This window comes from Vigna angularis, chromosome 8, assembly GCF_016808095.1.
Source record: "Vigna angularis cultivar LongXiaoDou No.4 chromosome 8, ASM1680809v1, whole genome shotgun sequence".
NCBI classification, from domain to species: domain Eukaryota; kingdom Viridiplantae; phylum Streptophyta; class Magnoliopsida; order Fabales; family Fabaceae; genus Vigna; species Vigna angularis.
In genome coordinates this window covers 29,464,290-29,487,878 of record NC_068977.1, presented here as the reverse complement: position 1 = coordinate 29,487,878, position 23,589 = coordinate 29,464,290, and the positions used below count along the sequence as shown (strand labels likewise).

At 34.4% G+C, this 23,589-nt stretch overlaps 2 protein-coding genes across 4 annotated transcripts; both read right to left on the bottom strand.

Annotated features, from left to right (window-relative positions):
- Nucleotides 1-9,140: 9,140 nt before the first annotated feature.
- On the bottom strand, nucleotides 9,141-18,338 carry LOC108345643 (1-aminocyclopropane-1-carboxylate oxidase homolog 12). Of its 3 annotated transcripts, none has more exons than XM_052866780.1 (8): nucleotides 18,149-18,338; nucleotides 16,625-16,713; nucleotides 15,021-15,577; nucleotides 14,557-14,878; nucleotides 12,208-12,317; nucleotides 10,699-11,229; nucleotides 10,280-10,601; nucleotides 9,141-9,696 (listed from the first exon to the last, which is right to left on the bottom strand). In XM_052866780.1, the coding sequence occupies exons 3-8, from the start codon at nucleotides 15,566-15,568 to the stop codon at nucleotides 9,439-9,441; spliced, it is 2,091 nt and encodes a 696-aa protein (XP_052722740.1). In that variant the 5' UTR covers nucleotides 15,569-15,577; nucleotides 16,625-16,713; nucleotides 18,149-18,338; the 3' UTR covers nucleotides 9,141-9,438. The 3 variants fall into 3 exon arrangements, with proteins under 3 accessions (XP_052722740.1, XP_052722741.1, XP_052722742.1); XM_052866781.1 differs by lacking the exon at nucleotides 18,149-18,338 and adding an exon at nucleotides 16,950-17,089; XM_052866782.1 differs by lacking the exon at nucleotides 10,699-11,229 and having other exon boundaries at nucleotides 18,149-18,337.
- Nucleotides 18,339-19,038: 700 nt separating this feature from the next.
- LOC108344139 (1-aminocyclopropane-1-carboxylate oxidase homolog 1) lies at nucleotides 19,039-22,394 on the bottom strand. The gene is made up of 4 exons (XM_017582607.2): nucleotides 22,157-22,394; nucleotides 20,394-20,954; nucleotides 19,938-20,259; nucleotides 19,039-19,541 (listed from the first exon to the last, which is right to left on the bottom strand). The coding sequence occupies exons 2-4, from the start codon at nucleotides 20,918-20,920 to the stop codon at nucleotides 19,287-19,289; spliced, it is 1,104 nt and encodes a 367-aa protein (XP_017438096.1). The 5' UTR covers nucleotides 20,921-20,954; nucleotides 22,157-22,394; the 3' UTR covers nucleotides 19,039-19,286.
- Between the last annotated feature and the right edge of the window lie 1,195 nt (nucleotides 22,395-23,589).

Below are 23,589 nucleotides of genomic sequence, written 5' to 3'. Positions count from 1 at the left end.
CACGACAAATTATGATATTCATAATAATAATAATAATAATAAATATAATAATTTTATAATATTTTGTTCGAAAATATCAACAATCGTAGTGTCTATTTGTGGCCAACATTTCGTTACAAAATGGATAAGATGGACATAATCATTGCGTTGTGTATATTCCAATTTCACTTCAAAAGTTAAACTCAAAGATTTATTAAAGAAAATTTAAATCACCATAATATTTATTTTGAATTAAAAAATACCAAATATATTAACATAGTTTAATACAAATTAAATATTAATTTGTGGATTCAACACACCCTGCATACTACTATTAAGGTATGATTGGGCTGTTATCAGGTTCACGAAAGATAAAAGCCTATTACAATCAGCATAAATAAAGGTTTCAGGTATGATTTCTGGACAGATTGCTTACGATGCAATATATACATGCATTACAGACCACTCGGTCATGTTACTGACTTAAGCATCGGAGTGCCTTTGACAGGTACCCGACCGCCCGGCTTGGAGAAAGAGGGGAGAGCCCATTCGACCCTTCCCAATGTGCCCAGTCCTCAACAAAGAAGTAACCGTCCGATCTTCTAGTGCCCCCTAGAGACGGAGTCGCACGGTCTGCTTTAGTTCGTGGATTTCAGCAATGTCCGCCCGGTCTTCGGCAAACTCGTGTGTTTTAGTAAGGTTATCCAGATCCGTCGAAACATTTGGCGCTCACCGTGGGGCCGAGTGGGTATTCCCCATTGTAACCACAAGGAACCAATGAGGGGCACCTCATAAGAACGTCAACTTCCACCGTTTAGCCCTTTGCACTCGGCTTCATCAACCCAACAACTCAATCTCCATCGTTCGGTCGCGCATCCTCAGCCGTTCGGTCAAGACCATTCGGCTTCGCGGCCTCGTTTCCCCCACCATTCGGCTACCCCTCCTAGCTCGTCCGGCCGTTAGGCCTCTCAGCTTTTATGGGTTTCCATTCGGATTCGTTCGCTCGGCCATTGGGCCTGGATTTCAAAGCATCCGACCATTCGACCTCCAAGGTACGTGTTCAACCTCTTGGTCGTTCGTCCCAAGTTATTCGATCGTTCGACATCAACCATCCGGCCATTTGGCCTCCAAGGTACGTGTTTGACCTCTACCATTCGGCCATTCGGCCTTAGGTACTTAGCCAAATTTGGCATTCAACATTCGACCATCCGACCTCAACCTCTTGGTCGTTCGTCCCAAGTTATTCGGTCGTCCGACATCAAGAATCCGACCATTCAGCCTCTAAGGTACGTGTTCGACCTCAACTATTCGGTCATTCGGCCTTAGGTACTTAGCCAAATTTGGCATTCAACATTCGATCATCCGGCCTCAACCTCTTGGTCGTTCGTCCCAAGTTATTCGGTCGTTCGACATGAACCATCCGGCCATTTGGCCTCCAAGGTACGTGTTCGACCTCTACCATTCGGCCATTCGGCTTTAGAAACTTGGCCAAATTTGGCATTCAACATTCGACCATCCGGCCTCAACCTCTTGGTCGTTCGTCCCAAGTTATTTAGTCGTTCGTCCCAAGTTATTCGGTCGTCCGACATGAACCATCCGACCATTTGGCCTCCAAGGTACGTGTTCGACCTCTACCATTCAGCCTTAGGTACTTAGCCAAATTTGGCATTCAACATTCGACCATCCGGCCTCAACCTCTTGGTCGTTCGTCCCAAGTTATTCGGTCGTCCGACATCAAGCATCCGGCCATTCAGCCTCCAAGGTACGTGTTCGACCTCTACCATTCGGCCATTCGGCCTTAGGTACTTAGCCAAATTTGGCATCCACCATCCCGCCATTTGGCCTCTAAGGTACGTGTTCGACCTCTACCATTCGGCCATTCGGCCTTAGGTACTTAGCCAAATTTGGCATCCAGCATTTGGCCATCTAGCCTCAACTCTCGGCCGTTCAGCCTCAACTCCCGGCCATTCGGCCTCAAGCTCTCAGCCATCCGTCCTCAAACTCCCGGTTGTTTAGCCTCAAACTCTCGGCCATCAGGCCTCAACAAGCTCTCGGCCATTCGGCCTCAACAGTCGGCTATCAAGCCTCAACTCTCGGCCGTCCGGCCTCACCTCAACCAATTTTGGATTCAGCCGTCCCGGCTGTTCGGATTCAGCCGCTCGGCCATACCTTGGTCTTAGGTAATTCCATAATCTGGCCTTGCAGGCACTTAGCCAAATTTGGCATCAAATTTTCAGGCTTCGCAGATATTCAGCCAACAATTCGGCCTCCAAAGGCTTTAACTTCTCAGCAAATTATAGCTTTAGGGACTCGGCCTCCAGAGGCATCTGCTGTTCGGCCGTACTAATCAGGTACGTCCTTAAACTAGGCCACCAAGTACATGGGGAAAATTGGCATCAACGTCAGATTGTTTGGTCGTACGGTCTCTAGTACGATCGTCATCCGACCTCAACGACCACACAGCCCAAGTTGATGAACAGAGTTTTGCCCTTGTCAGCTTGGCCGGAAGTGAACGGCGAGTTCTTTACTGAACCACTGCTGCCCGACTCCAGACAAAGCCCAAGCTGATGAACAGCGAGTTCTTTTCAAAGAACCACTGTCAGCTTGGCCCGGACGGTGAATGAGGAGTTCTTTCCAAAGAACCACTGTCGTCCGGCGTGACCACAAGCCCAAGCTGAAGAACGGAGAGTTCTTTCCGAAGAACCACTGTCGTCCGGCGTGACCACAAGCCCAAGCTGATGAACAAAGAGTTCTTTTCGAAGAACCACTATCAGCTTGGCCCGGTTGGTGAACAGAGAGTTCTTTCCGAAGAACCACTGCCGTTCGGCGTGACCACAAGCCCAAGTATATGCACGGAACACTATGTCAACCCGGCCGGGGCGTTCCAAAGGTCCACAACCGATCGGCCTCCGCGGCCTCTACCTCCCGGGGCCCCAACCGTTCGGTCTCAACGTGGCCTACTAGGGCCTTAGCCGTTCAGTATCAGCAGAGCCTCCAGAGGCCTCAACCGTTCGGCCTCAACCATTCGTTATCCAAAGGACTCAACCACTCAGCCGTCCATGGTCCCACCGTTCGGCCTCACTCTAATCTTCGACTTCAAAGTCGTCCATGGCCTCATTGTAACTTAGCCAAATTGGGCAGCATTAATCCGGTTGCCCATCATCGAACGATCGGCCATTCGACCTCAATCGTTCGACTTCCGATGGCTCGCACCGTTCGGCCAAATAAGCCATTAAGAACTCGACCTCCAAAGGCCTCAGCTTTTTGGCCTGTAATAACCAGACACTTTCAAATCTGGCCTAACAGGATCTCGGCCGAACGATCGGCCTCTCCATCATTTGACGACTCAGCCCTTCGGCTTCCAAAGGCCTCTACTTCTCGAGTTCCCGAAGGCCCCACCGTTCGGCCAAATCTGGCCTCAGGGATTCGGCCTCCAAAGGCCTCAATTTCGTGGCCTCCCGTGGCCTCTACCGTTCGATCATATCTTGACCTCCAGGTACACTGTCAACCATTCGACCTCCGTGGCCTCGACTTGGCCTCCGAAGGCCTCCACCTCTCGATCTCCGAAGGCCTCAACTTTGCCTTTAAAGGCCTCACCCATTCAGCCTCCAAAGGATTCGACCTCTCGACCACTTATTGGCCTCTCGTCTTGGCCTCCAAGGGCATCAACCTCTCGATCTAATTCTCAGCCTCGAATGGCCTCAACAAGCATGACTGTTTGTCTTCCGTTCACTCACCAACGAACAAAAAGGACATAGAAACGAAAGCCAACCAGGGATCTCATCCCTTTTCATGAAAGCCATCTACAAAACCCTTTCGCATCATAAAATCATGCTCGGGCTTGGGGGGCTTGTGTACCGTACGGTCCTCCTGACCGAACGACTCTCCTAATACAGACCGAACGGTTGCCCCAAGTTCGTCCACCCAGGTCACCATCAGGACCGAGCGTCGAAGAAGACGCTGTCCTTAGACCGACCGTACCTAGAACGAGCGATCCTCCAAAGGTCGCCCGGCCGGGTCGACCATCAGGACCGAGCGTCCAGTGTGGCCGATCAGTAGAACCAAGTGGCCGCCCACCCAGGTTGACATCCCTGGCCGACCACCCTTCTAATCGGCCGTTCCGACCGACCCTCACTCGGTCGACTACACGGTTAAACGCTAATGACTCATTAAAGTCCTTAATGAAGATTAAGGTATGATTGGGCCGTTATCAGGCCCACGAAAGGTAAAAGCCCATTACAATCAGTATAAATAAAGGTTTCAGGTATGATTTCTGGACAGATTGCATACGATGCAATATATACATGCATTACAGACCACTCGGTCATGTTACTGACTTAAGCATCGGAGTGCCTTTGACAGGTACCCGACCGCCCGACTTGGAGAAAGAGGGGAGAGCCCGTTCGACCTTTCCCAGCGCGCCCAGTCCTCAGCAAGGAGGTAACCGTCAGATCTTCTAGTGCCCCCTAGAAACGGAGTCGCACGGTCTGCTTCAGTTCGTGGATTTCAGCAACGTCCGCCCGGTCTTCAGCAAACTCGTGTGTTTTAGTAGGGTCATCCAGATCCGTCGAAACAATATAAAAAAAAATATTTAAAATATATTTTTAATATGATCAACAAATTAGTATTATATTGATAATCATATATCTATATGATTGTTCTAAGAAATTCACAGACAAAATATTATTTTTTGTTAATTTTCTATGAAACAATGGAATTGAAATATTTTTTAAGTTGTTTGGTATGAAAAACATGAAAGAAAGAAAAAGGAAAATTTTATATTTCCTGATATTTGATTGTGAAAAACCATAATGAAAGAAAATGTATCTCTAATAAAAGAAAAACTGAAGTGTATAAAACAGGGAGGATTGCATATTTCAATTATACAACTCATTAAATCACGAGGTTCATTTTATTAAGGGTTTTAAGTTACTTTTTAATTTTTTATTAGCTAAGAAATCTTTAATCATATAAACGATATTTGGTAATTAAGTTTTTTTGATAATTTGTAATGGTTCTAAACACTAGTTCAAGTAGCATTTTTTAAAACAATAGCTTTTAGTTTTTTCATATTTATTTTCCTTTTATTCTCATAATACATATTAAATGAGTGTTTAATGGTGCCATTTTTTACTATTTTTATATTTATTAATTAACTACTTTCATAAATATTCATATATGCATATTTTAACGAGTTTAACAACCTTTCTTTATAGTTATTTTCATTCAACTATCAACTACTTTTTTAAGTTTTTAATTGTATTAACTAAAATTAATTATTTATATTCGTTTTATTCAATCATGCTTCTTTTTTTTTATGTACTTCTACACTTATAATCAACCTTGTATTTATATAGTTGAATGTATTCCGACAAAAATTCCTCTTCTACTTCACAACATTTTATTATTTAATACATGTCTTTCAAATTTTCTTAACCTTCTCAAAACTCGTCCTCTAAAAAATGTTTAAGTGGAGTGTCTGCAAAAGATTTTTCGAAGCTCAAATCAGTATTAGTTAGAGATTCTAGTTACAAGTATGAATAATAACAAAAATGAAGTCAAAGCTTGAATAAAATAATATTTATAGAGGAATTACACCAACCATGGACCCTACCTAGGTGGGTCTCGATCATAGGTCCATTGGTCTGATGACCATCTTACATGTAAGGACCTGCAATCATTTTTTGCTAAGTTAGGCATGTGTTAACGTCTTAGCATCTTTGGAATGCAATCCTTAGTATTCGATAAGTAGCTCAACTTTTACAAAGTATGTGGTATCAGACATGTGAGTTCCTCTGACCATAAGGTATGAGAGATCTTATTTATATTTAGTTAATCAATCATGTTAAGGTCATAGTTCGGTCACACATAGTACATTACCCCCGAGTCTTTTCATGTCTTTAAGGCATGCAAAGAGTATAAGTAGTCGGTCTATAGTTGAGCTTCTGAAAATATAGTGCTAGTATCTGGTAGTCGGCAATCATGATCTTGCAAAAGAATTTTGCAAATAAAATTTGTTATCTTTAGTCATAATCTTAATAGGCCCCCAACCTCGAGAAACATAACGACAAAGAGGTTTGAATGATTTGATGTTAAATCTAATGAAATGTAAATGATGTGGGTAGGTGTGGTGCAGAAGATGAAATAGTTGTTTGCATTAGAGGTGTTCAACCGAGTTGGTGATATGCCTTATGTCAAGTCCTAAATAGAACTTAGTCAATTCTTTATCAATGAACTGTTGCCCATTGTCCGTGATAATGGTTTGAGCAATCCCATATCGAAAGATTATGTTCTTCCACATAAAACGCTCAACTTGTTGTGTCGTGATGGTACTATGGGTTCGACTTCAATCCACTAGTTGAAGTAGTCAATACAGACCAAGAGAAACTTAACTTGTCCCTTGTCTGAAGCAAAAGGGCCTAGGATGTCCATTCCCCACTTCGCAAAAGGCAACGGGGAGAAGATGTGATGCAACTCTTCCTACTAATGATGTATGAGGTTCATGTGCTTCTGACAAGGTTTACAATTTTGGACGTAAGCAACACACTATGCTTCCATCGTAGGCTAGAGTACCCAACTTTGTTCATCATTGTTCGTGCCCCAGAATGGTAGTCACATATTCCTTCATAAGTCTCTCAAATAATGTAGTTGGCACTCTCTAAGGTAACACATGTCAACAGAGACTAATTATTCCCTCTTCGATATAGGTCGTCACCCAACAATATGTAGCGACCGACTTTTCTCACACAATCCTTATCCTTCCCTTCTGAAACATCTCTAGTCTTCAAGTAATTAACGTAAATATCTATCCACAATGTTAATGTGAATCTAATAAAAAATACTAAATTGTATAGTTTTAAAAAATAAAAGAATTTAATTAAACACAAAATAAATAAAGAGACGAAATTAAACCAACTAATTAAATACATTACTAAATGTATAATTAACTTAAAATTTAAATACTTATCTTTTTTAAAATTATTTAATAAAACTTTAATCATCTAAAATAATAATAATAAAAATACTAAAAAAAATAAAAATACTTTTTTTAAATTATCTAAAAAGATAATAATAAAAATACTAATAAAAGATAAAATATTTTTTCCCTCAAAATTATTTAATAAACTCTTAATAACAATAAAAATATTAAAATATATATATATATATATATATATATATATATATATATATATATATATATATATATATATATATATATATATATATATATATATATATATAAGAAACATTGTAATGCCAATAATAAGAATATATTTTCATAGGCATCTTTCTTTATTCTCCCTCCTTCTTCCAGTTTTGAAATAAGGTCCTACAATTACAACACAAAGGAAGAAAAATAACTCCTACAGACCACACTCATTGTATATTCCATTTATACAAACCAGATCAAATGACTCAAAAAAGGAACCTTTTAGGTACAAAAATGTGAGTAAACATTGTATGTGACTTACCTAAATTAGCAAACTGCTGTATATGCTAAATTTATTGAACAGAGGTGAGAATTTACAACAATTCAAATACTCTACTCAACCAATTTAGCTATACTTAGTTCACCAGAGATCATCATGAGCAAATGGAATTCATGTTCTTCAGTTTTGCGTGCAACTTGAGAATATTAAATGTAGCTGTAATTGATGTTCTTCATTTATTTGATAATTTAAAACTTCAAATTAATGAAAAAAAATGTCTCATTAATAAGAGTCTTTGATTCTTCAACTACCATAAAGATTATTCAAAAATTCTGAAATATAGACGAGATTGATGAGAATAACGAAAACAAAGGTAAAACTTTAACGAGAAAAAAAAGAAAATAATTTACATGCAAATTAGAAGGAACTAATACAAAAATATAGATCTTATAAAATTCATTTTTACTTCTTTGCTTTCCATATTACGAAAATTTAAATGAACTACTAATAAAAATGTTGCAAAGACTGAAAAATAAGATTTCAAAGGCTAAAATATATTTAAAATAAACTAAAGTAAACATGAGTAATTATAATTATAGAGAGAAGAATTAGAGATCGTATAATTATAGAGAGAAAAATGAGTGATTTAACCATAAAATTGTCATTTCTCATTTTTTTTTTTTACACTACCACGGATTAGGGTGATGAAAAGGAAAAAAATGTATAAAAGAAAGTATCAATACAAATACATAAACGATATATTCCACTTATTTAAGTAGATAGATAAAATTTAGTGACATGTTATTAGTAAAAAAATCATTAATCAATTAAAAATCACCTTATATATCAATTCGTAATTAAAACACACTATCATTAATAGAGATGAAAACACTATTATACTTATACGGACTGATTCACCAACACATTAAAATGTAGTAGATTGAATAGGTATTTTTTTTTATTAATATACATTATAACTTGTTGGTCTGATTTTTGAATGAAAAATTAAATAAAACATAATTTAAATATTAATTGTTACTATTATATTATTTGAAAAATAAAAATATATAATAATATTATAATTTAAATTATTAAAAATCACAGATTAAACTCCATAATTATAAATCAAAAAGAAATAATACAATATAAAAAGATAATATTCTTTTAATTTATTTAATTAAAAATATTAATTAATATATTAAAAATTAAAGAATATGAAAGATTTCCCAACGCAGGCACTAGTAACCTCTTTTATCACTAGTGATGAAAAATCATTTTAAAATATTTTTGTCTCTTTTGAAATTATCCCTATGTAGTAACTTTTTATAAATTTTAAACTATAATTATTTGCAATATTTTTAATAAAGAATATTCAACTTATCTACATATCTTACCTTTTCTTTAACATACTTTCAATTTTAATTCATCATAATTTACTCTTAAGATCTGATTTTATAAATAACTATTTTAAACCTTTTTTGTTCCAAAACTATCTTCCCTTCAAATTAATTTTGTTTATACTACAGCTGAAAACTAAGTAAAGACATCTACGAGGAGAAAATCAAATATTAACTCACCACATTATAAGAAATTAATTCATTTTAATGGACACAAAATCTGTTACTATAATCTAAACTTCAATTTCATTTAAATTAGTTATTAAAAGTGTCCTATTATACAAATAGATACATGAAAACCTACTTTGATAAATAAATAAGGTGATATATAAAATGATTACAAATCAAAATCAATTAATGGAGACACATCAATAAAGTTTTAAAACCCTTGTTTAGAATGGGCACCGTATTAATACCCTACATACAAATAATCACACTATAAGAATAATAAACACACCAATCTTTCTTCACAATAATTAAAGTTCCTTTAACTTGTTTTATCTATAGAACTTGATGCAACTATTTAAAAATTCATAAGGTAATGAAAAATTGAAAATCATAGTCCATAAAAATCACACAAATCAAACTCCAAAGAAATCAAGAAGGTTTCAATCTAATGCTCAACATTTTCTTCACAACCTAAAAGGTTGTAAGGGAATGTTCTCATCAAGGCCTTTCTCATCAAAGTAATGTGCCATCACTTCTTTAACAGTAGTGTCCCTGTAGATAGGAGGATTTTCTTCTGATAACAATTCCTTTAATGGACCTACAACCTTTGATGTATCATGTGCTGATGTGTTTATAAAAAAGCTTGCTATTGAAATTCTGGGACCTGTGTTTCTCGCTAAGACCCGATGATAAACACTCACAAACATACCATTTGTTATGAGCTGTACCATTCAAAAGGAGATTGGTGAGTATAAACACCAGAAGATTTTAATTTTTTAAAACCAAATTTTAAAAATAGAATAACTTTTTCTATTACATTATAGAAGGTAATTGTAACTCATTTATACCAATATACTATGTTTTAGTTATCCACTAATTATGGACCTCGAATCTCCAACTGTTGTATTTACCATGTTCTTGTAGCCAAATTAAGCTAAATGTAAAAATAGATTTCTGAAAGATCTTGTAGAAATGAAATAAGAAGAAAAAATGGAAAGTACATCATTAAAGGAAATGGATGATGCTAAGAGAGTGAATAAATCATAGTGCTATAATGAAAGTAACAAGCAAAAGATAAAGCATATCTATGAAGATTTATGATCTCATTTTTTATTCATGTAATTTGTTTTCTTACCGTTTTTTTGTTGAATTTTGTAGGTTATGGATTCACAACACTATTTACATTAAAACTTTCTCATTATGTAATTCTTCAATATTTTTTTGTTGTTTCAAAGAAAAGAATCACGCACAAAGAAAATAAAGAAATGTGATTATAATACATATATGTATTTATAAAGTACTTACCTGGAGAAAATCCCCAACGTTTACAATAAGAGATCCATGCATTGGATGAACATCAACCCATTGATTCTCATGAAGAACTTGAAGACCACCCATATGATCTTCTAGAAGAATTGTCATGAAGTCACCATCAGTGTGCTTAGAAGTGCCCAACGTTAATTCAGGTTCAGGACAAGTAGGGTAGTAGTGACACAAAAGAAATTGTCCATCAGTAGATTCCAATTCTTTGAGATAAGAAGGATTAAGGCCAAGTGCTTCTGAAAATAGCTCAAAGATTATGCCCCCCAAAGTCCTTACTTTCTTTGAGTATTCAATCACAATGTCTCTACAAATACATGATCATTGTATCAAATGAAGAAAGGCCCGATTTTGATAGGATCAACAAGTCAAAAACTAGTTTTCATAATCTCAAGTAATGTTACCTGCATACTATTGGTATTTCTTCTGGATTGGGAGGATCAGGAGTCAGAAAAAATGAAATTGTGTCTCTCCAATTAGCACCCTTACTTATGTAAGGGTTCACATTAGAGAAGTATCTGACTTTCTTATTATTATCTCTAGAGTAAAAGACTTTCCTTAACTCAGCATCTTGTTCATGGAAACTACGAATTCCACATATCATCTCATTCAACACTTCAACACCAACACCATGATTGATCACTTGAAAAAATCCCCACTTTTGGCATGCATTTCGAATCTTGTCAACTACTTCAACTCGTAGGGATGAGTTTGTTTCTATGTCTTGGAGGTCTATAATGGGAACACTCAACTTTGAGTCTTCTTTTGAGATCTCATGCATGTCTAATTGTCCATGATGGAACATGCGTGGAATCTTTGTTACACCAGAGTCTAATAGGCCTTTTACACCTAGTTTTGTATCATCAAAAGCTTTGACTTCAGTTGTTCTATCATAAGTAAAATTTTTACTTGCCTCTGAGTCTAAAATGAAAGCTCTGTGCATCACATATGAAAATAAAAATATTATTACTCTCTTGAAAAGATAATGAAGATGACAATAGAATGAATGGTAGTGTTGAACCTCACACTTAAATCACTACAAGAAAAATCGTTGTTACCTCAAACCAAAATCCATATATAACTTAAGAATTTGAATTAAGTATAGATAAGTGAGATAAATAATATATAAAAAACTATAAATAAATTTATTATTTGTAGATTTACAATTTGAAAAAAAAAATTTAATTGGATTAAATATATTTTAAAACTATTATAAAAATTGTGTTTTAAGCTTAAATTAAATTATAAAATACTTAGTCATTATATTTTATAAAAATAGTATAAAATATTTTTCCAATAAATGATAGTGAAATATTTTCTATATAATAAACAAACATGCAGTGAGTAAGTGAAAGAGAAAAAAAAGTAAAAGGATACATAGAAAAGTGGTTGAGAAAGCAAAGCAATTAATTAGCATTAATAGGTGTGAGATAGCAAGATTGATCAGTGATTCATGAATTGGAATGCAGAGAGGTTCGCACCATCTGTCTCCTTCACTTAACCGTCCAAACGTTCTGTCACTTTTAGCTACGTATGATATGTTCTTCATATGTGCTAATAATATACTAACGGGATTCTGTCATGAATGAGTATCATTTCTCTCTAAAGATATTATCTAAAAGATAAATCTTCAGCTATTTCTAACATATGTATTGTTTGTCATGAACCAGCCTTACCAAAAGCTTAAGCAGATAACAGATAATTACTGATTTTATATATAACACTCTTTTAACCTCCCATTATGAATGTTCTTTTATCTGAATAATAAAGGTGACCACTCTCACCAACGAGTTCATTTAGAAACAGCCACACGGCTAAAAAGAGAACAGTTTAATGACAAAATCATTGTATATAAAGAGATGGAACGAAAGCCTGAAACAATATTGAAAAGAAACATTGGATAATTCACATACTCAATAGCCTTTCGGGGCTGGTCAAGATTTCGCTTCAAAAGCTGTTTCATTTCTGGAAGCTTTTTCTGAGCATGGAATTCGGCAAAACTTCTTTTAAGCGTGTCCTCTACCTGCAACCCAAAATCACCCAATTAGACAATAATAAGAGTTCAAATTTCCAACATAAAGTGAAACTCGGTGTGGGATTTAGACACCACCACATAATGCTCAAGTCCCTGTCAAAATAAGAATCTCATAATGATTAGCTCAGGACGGTTAGTTGAACTGATAAAAGAACTTACTTAGAGCTTGGACAACTATCATTTCCTGTAGTCCTTGTTTAGAAGCCGTTTCACAAAGTCCTTGGCTTCTGCAGAGGCAGTAGGCCAAGGTTATGACCATGTCATAGAAATACCACGACAAAATGGATGGTTTTGAAATATAGTACGAAAGAGGGGACCCCTATAGTGCATCTTACTGTCAAAACACCAAACAATGGACCAGGATTTCCATCAAGGAAGAGGCTGAAACTTACTAGGGTTTTTGAGAGTGTAGCGGTGAAAGTGTGAGTGAGGGGTTTTCAACTTCTTCTGAAGGGGCGCCAGAGAGTAAATTTTGGAGGATGAGGCAGCGCTAAAAGTGTGTTTGAATTCTATGAAAAGTGTGTTTGAATTCTATTAGTGCATATGTTTAGTTATAGTAATACATGATGTTTTTATCACTCTCTTGACAAAGACAACCAACTTGCTTAATCAAACATTCTAACAAAAACTATAAAAGTCTAAATAACATGTGTAAATGGAGTTTCTTTCGATGAATTAGAGTTGCTTAAAATAAAAATGTTTACACTCCTAGAGAAAAATTATGGCCAGATGATTCAATCAAAGACATCAAAGACAAAAGTACAAAAGAAATGTGGGTGGAAAAATCAACAATATTGCTTAATCCAAATTTCATGAATGAAACGTTTAATCTACATTATTTATTAGATTACATATTATAAGGTTATAAGATTCACTATCTAGACGTAAAAAGTTTTCGAGTTGTCTTCACTAATTATTACAATCTAAGAAGATTTCTAATTTAAATGTATTAAAACATATGAAATATATGGAATGTTTATCTTTTAAGCAAGTACTTTTATTTTTTAAGTCATAAAGTAATATAAGTTTCCTTTGTAATTTCTGCATAAAATAAAAGTTTTTATGAAAGAATCATTCCATCTTTCTATTCAGAATTTCCATCATAACCATGATATTACACAATATGCTTATGAAAACTTCCTAATTCTCATACCGATTATCAACAAATTTGACTATTGAATAAATAATTTCTCTATGTATTTGATATTTTAACATTAATAACTCTTGGGTTACATAATTATTAAGCTTACACAAAATGAAACAAAATAAGTTATATATATAGCGGGTTATGTTCCATTATAATAATATAAAAACTTCCATTATAATAATAAAGAAACTACAAGCTTATTTGCTCTTATGCAATACAAATACTTAAAGGGTGAATTAATCTTGTTTTGTCTCTGGAGCTTGATGTTGTTTATTTAAAATTCAGAAGATACTAAAAATACTAAAGTCATAGTCACAAGTTAACCGTGATAAAATACAACAAAAGCCAAAGTTCCTTTAAGAGAACCAAAGTCACTCCAATAGAATTCTCAACTACTGCACAACCTAAAAGGGAGCAATGAACTATTTCCATCAAGGCCTTTCTTAAAATAATGGGCTGTAACATCTTCTATAGTGGTGTCCCTATAGATTGGTGGATTGTCTTCTGATAACAATTCTTTTATTGGACCAACAACCATTGATGCATTTTCTGGAAATGAGCTTTTAAAGAAGCTTGCTATTGAAATTCTGGGCCCTATATCCTTTGATAGGACCCGATGATACACACTGACGAACATGTCATTTGTCAAAAGCTGCATCAACGATATATAATTGTGAAAGTTGGTTATCTTACAAATTTTTACTTTGATAAGTCATAAAAATAGATGGCAGAAACACCAAGATTTCAAAGATCAAACACTTGTTATGAGTTCTAGATAATAATCTAGTCAAAATGCTCAAAATATTTATGCAAGTGTAAAAGGAAGTGTCCTGGTTTTGTTGCATGTCGAACTATACTGTACCATAGTAAATATTGGATTTTAAAGGCACAAAAAGAACAAAAATGTGATAGTGATTGACATTAAAGACAAACTAAATGATTGTGTATTATGAGATATTGGTGTCACTCAAATTAAAGAAAAGATGACACATAAATAGTTAAAATGGTTTACATGCAAAGAATGCCACTAGAAACATCAAGGAAAATTAAGAAAAACATGCATGTGTTTACATTTCTTACCTGGAGAAGATCCCCAATGTTTATAACAAGTGATCCATGCACTGGATGAACATCAACCCACTGATTCTCATGAAGAACTTCAAGACCACCAATATGGTCTTGTAGAAGAATTGTCATGAAGCTAATATCAGTGTGCTTTGAAGTACCCATAGTTAATTCAGGTTCAGGGCATGATGGATAGTAATGACCCAAATGAAATCCTCCTTTTACAGAGTCCAATTCATTCAAGTAAGATATAGGAAGGCCAAGAGCCTCTGAGAATAGCTCAAACATTGTTAAGCCTAATGCTTTTATTTTCTCTGTATATTCAACCACAATATCTCTGCAAATATATAATTATTACATCATATACAATTGAAAAAGTACACATACATTTTTTATAGTGTCGAATGGTTAATTGTACAACTGACTTCGATTATAAAATATTGAAATTATTATAATCAAAATTAGTATTGCTTAAGTACCTGCACACTTCTGGTATTTCTTCTGGATTAGGAGCGTGAGGAGAAGAAAAAAATGCAATTGTGTCCCTCCAATTAGCAGCAGGGTCTTTAAAAAGGCTACCATTGGAGAAATATCTAACTTTCTTACTCTGATCCCTTGAGTAAAACGTTTTCCTCACCTCTGCATCTAGTTCATGAAACCTTCGGATTCCACATAATATCTCCTCCAAAACCTCAACACTAATACCATGATTCACTACTTGGAAAAATCCCCATTCCTTGCATGCCCTTCTAATCTTGTCAAGTGTTTCAACACGTAGGTATGAGTTTGTGTCTATGTCTTTCAGGTCTATGATGGGGACATTAAACTTTAAGTCACTTGGTGTGGTTTCAGTGTTGTCCTTCACCTTGTCATGGTAAAACATTCGTGGGATCTTTGTGACCCCAGAATCTAACAACCCTTTCACCCCAAGTTTTGTTTCATCAAAAGCCTTAACTTCAGCTATTCTATCATAAAAGCAGTCCTTACTACTCTTTGCCTCTAACAGAGTTTTGCTTATGGTCGCCATACCATGAAACTGGTTAAAAATACAAGTTTTACTTGTGTTACATATAATAAATAACTAGTTATTGTCATCTTCAAAAGATAAAGTATTTAGATGAAGGGGAGAGTGATGACCCCCATTATTGAACGAATAGACACATTTTACTTTTCTAGAGGACTCTTATTTTGATTTAAAATATGGATTTATTAAGAGATCTTTTAAATACACTTATATTTATACTTATATAATTAATCCTAATTTGTCATTCTTATACTTGGTAATGTCACTAATGTTCCTTGACATCCTCAACAAGATCCTTTGGAAGTATATCTACCTAGTTATGTGCTCGTACATAATGCACATGTATGATTTGTATGTGGATATCAAAACACCACAAAAGAAATGAAGGCTAAGCTTAACTATTTTCATAAGTTCTATCATAAATTTTATATAATTTTAGTTCAAATAAGATATTAATTATTTCAACATTACACACCAATAAACATATAATACTTCAATTCCAAAAACGTGTAAATATGATGTTGATATTCTTGTAAAATCTTACACCTGTCATAGTTTTTCTTTGTAATAGATTCAATCTCAATAAATATTCCAAAAGCATCTAACAAGCTTAGTTCCTTATGATCCTTTAAGTCACGATATTATTTCATATTGATCTTGCTTACAAGGAATTTCCTTTGACTCTCATCATCTAAATCTCATTCTCTTTATGAGTATGAGAAATTAGTAGAGTCCAGATGACTTCACGTCAAAATTCTTATACCAATGTATATAGTACACTATACTATATGACACTTCTCCTCAAAAATGACCATATTCATAAAATTTATCCAATTTATACAAATTAACAATTTCAGGTATAATTATTTATGTATACATAATTCAACATCACCCATATATATATATATATATATATATATATATATATATATATATATATATTCAATATCTTTACATCATTACAACGATTCATTAAAAAACTAATTCAGTCAAGTCAAATCACAAATCATAAAAAATATCAATATTTAAAACGTACAAAAATTAATAAGTTTTTCTTACCTTATCGAGTTATTCCCGAGCTTTGTTTGAAATTTTAATCGGTCCAAAATACTCCTTGCTATCTCAATTACTTAGTGAACGATCAATTCCTGAAAAAGATGAGTATTATTATTATTATTATTTTTACTTCCAGATTGTAAAATTTTAAGTAATGGTAAAACTAAAAATAAGATTATGGAGGTGTATAAACAACTAGTATCGGTAATAAACATAAAAAGAGCCAGCCAATATGGAGGTGCCAATATGGAGTTACAAAGCATTAGTTAGGATGTGTAAAAATCAAATATGGCCAGGCGTAAATACACCAAGCTCATTCTTCATCCACCTCTCTTCTCCAATTATTGGTTTCCACACATCTCCATGTCTCCGGTAGCCGCTTACCCCTTCTTCCGAGCATCTCCTCCACCTGGCCGTTGCCACGCCATTGATCGAAGCTCGCCACGCCGTCGCAAGAGGCATCGCGCACCACCACTTTCTACTCCTTTGGCCTCACGAAACCCCAACACCAGCTTCCAGGGGCAGCCATCGTGCCTTACCCAGTTCGCTAGAGTCATCGGCGGCGGCACCAGTCGCCTCGGCAAAACCTTTCCGGCGTCGTCGCCGCACCTCTTCCTTCTTTCAGATCTGCAAATCGTGAAAACATGGCTCTGCAACCTCACCTCGTCGAGACCGGAGCTGCGAACGTCGCTGACATGGGTTTTCTCCTTCTTCCAGGTCCACCATGGTTGCGCTTCTCACAGCCGGCCAGGGTGTATCCGGTGACGTCAATCGGAGCTAGAGCTGCTGCCATCGTCGCACGAACCTTTGCTTTTTACCCCGTTCAACACGCGAAACTCCTCCTCGAGATCTCCGGCGACACAACCAAACGGCCAATCACGAATTCCTGCGTCTCCTCCACGATTAGAGGCATCAACGGCGACAACCATAGTCGCTGTCACTGCGATTCACCTGCTCGTAGTTCCACCTGTTTCTGCTACCCTTTTAAGTTCACAACAAATCAAAGACGGAGGGCTCTAATGCGTCTCCATCACAGTGTGTCTCGCTGCCACACTTTTCCATTTGTTATCCAATCTTCTACTCCCTCTTTGTTCTATGCGTGGAAATTGTTAGAAATTGGGTGAAGGATTTTGTGCTAGGTGAATGGAAAATTATAGCAACGGAGGTTGAAGATAAAGGTTACGGTGTGCTTGATGGGTTGGTTGAGACTTGGAAAGTTTAAGGTTCTTGTGTTGTAGAAGAGGTTGAAGTGTTTAGTGATTGTGCTGGAAATTGAAGTCCTGGATATTATTCTCAAGTAGTTATGAATTAACGTAGTGAAGGAAGAAAATTAAGAGATTCTCCTCCTCCTCTGTTATGTTTGAATAAAATTGAAGAAGAAAGAAGAAAGAAGAAAGAAGAAATGAATGATGAAGGTGATGAGTAATAGAATCGCGTGTTGGTGAATTAAAAGGATGAGAACAAAGTTCCTGTCTATATATTGTAATTTGTGATTCTATATTATATATTATAATTCAGTGCTCTTACCTGAAGAATATGATGAATCGGTTCTGTGGAAGGATGAAGATGAGTCTTTGATGTCTTTGTGCAGCAAAGGAGTAATGAAGAAGAAGATGACGATTGATTACAAAAGGGAATTTGGAATGAAAATGGAGATTGGATAATGAAGAAGTGAAAGTAATACATACTGTTTTCATCATAGACCCACTTGACAAAGACAACCATAAATAAGATGTGTATGTGAGGTTGCTTTTTGATGGATTAGAATTGTTTAAGACAAAGATGCCGACTCTCCAAGAGAAATTCTGGCCAGATGATTCAATCATATACATCAGCAGAGACAAAGGTACAAAAGAAATGTTGACTGAAAAATAAATATTGCTCAATCCAATTTCCATGAATGCAACGTTTAACCTAAATTATATTTAGATTACATATTATGAGATCACAAGATTCATTATTCAAAAGTAGACAATATTTTATGTCTTGTCTTTACTTAGGATAACAATCTATGAAGATTTCTAATTTAAATGTATTAAATAGAATTATAGATATTAAAATATGTATAACATCAATGATGGTGCAAATTGAATATATAGAATGTTTATTTTTAAGGAAGTATTTTGATTTGAATTTATAAAGTAATACGTTTCCTTTATTATTTCTCCATGAAATAAGAGTCAATTACCTTTTATGAAGTATCATTTCATCTTTTTATTCAATTTTTCTACCATAACCATGATATGACAGAATATGTTTGTGAAGACTTCCTAAATCACATATCATTTAAACTTATCAACAAATTTAACTATTAAATAAAATAATTTTTGAATGTATTTGATATCTTAACGTTTAGGTTGACATAATTATTAAGCTTACATAAATAAAATAAGTTTATAAGTACTCTGAGAATAATATCTGGAATAATATAGTCAGTAGTTTATGTAATATTATCATAATACAGAAACTATAAGATTATTTCATCTTGTGAAATACAAATACTTAAGGGATGAATTAACCTTTTCTTTGGAGCTTGAAATTGTTTATTTAAAATTCACAAGATACTTAAAATATATAATCATAGGCACAAGTTAACCATGATAAAACACATATTAAAGCCAAATGTGCTCTTAGAGAACTTGCTCCAATAGAATTCTCAACCATTTCACAATCTAAAGGGGTGCAAGGAACGATTTCCATCAAGGCCTTTCTTATGATAATGGGCCGCAACATCTTCTATAGTAGTGTCCCTATATATTGGTGGATTGTCTTCTGATAACAGTTCTTTTATTGGACCAACAATCTTTGATGCATAATGTGGAAATGAGCTGGTAAAGAAGCTTGCTACTGAAATTCTGGGCCCTATATCCTTTGATAAGACTCGATGATACACACTGATGAACTTGTCATTTGTCAAAAGCTACATCAACAAGGAGACAAATAAAATGTAACCATAAAAGTTGCTTATGTTATAGACTTTTACTTTGATAAATCATAAGAATAGATGACAGAAACACCAAGACTTCAAACATAAAATATTTGTTATGAGTTTTAAAGAGTAATATAGTCAAAACGCTCAAAATATTTGTACAAGTGTAAAAGGAAGTGTCTTATGTTGCATGCTGGACTATACTCTACCATTGTAAATGTTAGATTTTAAAGGAACAACAAGAGAACAAAATTGAGAGATTGACTAACAAGTCCCTCTAATTAAGGAAAAAAAATAGAAGAATAATTAAAATGGTTTAGACACATACAAAGAAGGCCACTAGAAACATCAAGGGAAACCAAAAAAGATATACATGTGTACTCTTACCTGTAGAAGATCCCCAATATTTATAACAAGTGATCCATGCACTGGATGAACATTAACCCACTGATTCTTATGAAGAACTTCAAGACCACCAATATGGTCCTGTAGAAGAATTGTCATGAAGCTAATATCAGTGTGCTTTGAAGTACCCATAGTTAATTCAGGTTCAGGGCATGGAGGATAATAGTGACACAAATGAAATTCTCCCTTTATAGAGTCCAATTCATTCAAGTAAGACGTAGGAAGGCCAAGAGCCTCTGAGAATAGCTCAAACATTGTTAAGCCTAATGTCCTTATTTTCTCCGTGTATTCAACCACAATATCTCTGCAAATACATGATTATTACATCATAACCAATTGAAAAAGTGCACATACATTTGATAATGTCAAAATTGTACAAGTGACTTGACTTATAAACTATTAAAATTATTACCATTAAAATTAGTATTACTTAAGTACCTGCACACTGCTGGGATTTCTTCTGGATTAGGAGGGTGAGGAGAAGAAAAAAATGCAATTGAGTCCCTCCAATTAGCAGCAAGGTCTCTAAAAAGGCTACCATTAGAGAAATATCTAACTTTCTTACTCCGATCCCTTGAGTAAAAGGTTTTCTTTACCTCATCATCTAGTTCGTGAAACCTTCGGATTCCATGTAACATCTCATCCAAAACCTCAACACCAATACCATGATTCACTATTTGGAAAAATCCCCATTCCTTGCATGCCCTTGTTATCTTGTCAAGTGCTTCAACGCGCATGGATAAATTTGTGTTTACGTCTTTTAAGTCTATGGTAGGAACATGAAACTTTAAGTTACTCGGTATGGTTTCAGTGTTATCCTTGACATGGTGGAACATTCGTGGGATCTCTATGATTCCAGAATCTAACAACCCTTTCACCCCAAGTTTTGTTTCATCAAAAGCCTTGACTTCAACATTTCTATCATAAGAAGTATCTTTACTACTCTCTGACTCAATGGTTGTCATACCAAGAACTTAGTAGAAAATACGAATTTGACCTCTGTTACATATAAGAAATAACTAATTATTATTATCTTCAAAAAATATCGAAGGGACTAATAGCCCTTATTATTGAACAAACAAACACAATTATACTTTTATAGAATACCTCTATTTTATCTTAAAATATGGATTTTCTAGCACATGATTATTTGAGTAGTATTATAATTTTCAATTGTTGTAAAATCCAGTATTGTAATTTTCAATTGTTGTAAAAAAAAATTGTAAGAATAACAAAAATTACAAAGTTAAGATAAATGTTTGGTTAACAAGATGTAAAATGTTAGAAAGTCTACATCAACTTTTAGACATAAACTTAACCTTTTTAATAAATTTGAATTTGAACTAGATTTAAAAATAATTTATTCTAACAAAATTTATTATATATATATATATATATATAATAAATGTAAATTTTACTTTAAAAAATTGAATTACACTTAAAATTTGTAAAAGAGATATTATTAAAAGGCCATACACACCAACGAGAAGAGTAGATTACATGGTTTTCGCTCAAACCCACAGATACAGTAACGATAATTTCTTCACTCATTTTCCTGTTTCAAAACAGTAAATTTATCCAATTTTACGAGTCTTATAAAGTCACTGGTCAAACAATTTCAAATCCAAATTTTATTAACATTCAAATTTAAAATACAGTCACAGTTACATTAAAAATGTGCTAATAAAAACTCGTATTCATTCATTTAACTGTGTTTATAATCATTTAAATAACATCTTGTAACCTGTTGCAGTTACTATATCATTTGGCTGGCCTCGATAAGATAATGTCAGTTTTAAAATAAATAAACTTTTATGAAATAATATCATTAATACAAAAAATTAATTACAATACCTTAAAACATAATTACAGCTTCTAAAATATATTTTTCTCCCTGCTTAAACAAACTATAATATATAAAATAATATTTATGTCTTATAGTTTTATTATATCTCTAATTTGCACAATGTACTCAACAATTTATAGAATTATACTTTTATGGTATTTCATTATAGAAAAATACTGCATTGAGAATAATGTTTTAGGCAAGATGTACATTTTATGTAGAAATTCTTGTGAGAATAATGTTCACATTGGCATATTTATTTAGACAGGTTATGAAATAAAAATGAAGCAAATAATGTGCTTTGTATGTTGTAATTTGTGTTTGTATGTTATGTATTATAATTCACTGCTCTTACCTGAAGAATTTGTTGAATCTGTTTTGTGGGTTGTTGATGACCGAATTGAGAGGAAAAATAGAGATGCTGGAATTGGGAATTGATGTAGATGATAGAAAGTTGTCTGTTCTGTTTGGGTTAAGAAAAGTTGAAGGAGGAAGAAGGAAGATTATGAAAAGATTGTAGTTTTGGATGAAGAATGAAGGTATGAAGGGCTTGCAGCAAAGGAGTAATGAAGAAGATGATGATTGATTAGAAAGGGAGTTTGGAATATATAAAAGGGAGATTGGAGGATGAAGAAGTGATGAGAAAAGAAGGTAGAAAATCACGTTTGAATTATTTATTACTGCTTCAGTTTAGTGAAAGTAATACGTACTGTTTTTATGACTCACTTGACAAAGACAACCAACTTTTTTAATCAAACATTCTAACAAAAAAAAATATACAAATCTAAATAAGACGTGTAAGTGGAGTTTCTTTGATGGATTAAAGTTGCTAAGACAAATATGCTGACTTTTCAAGAGACAAATTCTCGTGGGATGAACTACAAAAGTACAAAAGAAAGAAATGTTGGTTGAAACTTCAACTTTTAGATTTTTCATTTTTATTACACGAGTGTTTAATGGTGTCATCTTTTACAATCCAAAAAATATTTTTTATAACACATTTTTATATTAGTTCAAATTCATGAAGTATAAAAAGTGACACACTAAATTAAAGGTAAATACGGAAAGATTTTCTACACCAGTTAAACACAAAATTAATATAAAGAGTGATACAATAGCAAAATTGTAATAAATTACAAACTTTTTTATACTGACGGCATTGAAAATCAGTATAGAAAGTTATTTTTCTATATAGGTTAGACTTACAATTCATATAAAAAGTGACATGGTAAAAAAATATAATATTGTGAACACTTTTTATACCGGTTAGTCACTATAACCGGTATAAAATATCTAATATGTATCTCCTCTTTCCTTTTGTGCTTCACTTTTGCAAAAGCTCTAGGCTTTTTTTTCTCGTTCTCTTTGTGCTTCCATTTCTTTTGGCTCTCTCCGCACTTCGCATCCATTTGTTCTCATTCTTTCTACACTTCCATTAGTTCATTGAAGTTCGCTTATGTTGTCGTCTTTGTTGTCGCAAGGGTCAATGAAGTTGTCATTGTGGTGAGTCAAGTTGTGATTCGATTTATCGTCGCTGATTGGTTTTGTGGTGCCCATTTTCGCGATGGTTGGTGTTGTTGGTTGTCTTGTTCGATGGTTATCGTCGTGTTGTGATGATGTTGTTGTCCCTACATTCATTCCTTCCTCTCGCATTGAAGCTTTCTTAGTTGTGTTACTGGAATTGCAATAGTGTGGTGGATTACGCTAAAACTTCCCTGCATGGTGTGGTGGGTTGCGATCCTTCTAAAGCTGTCATGGTGTGGTGGGTTCTGCTCGTGGTATTTTTTT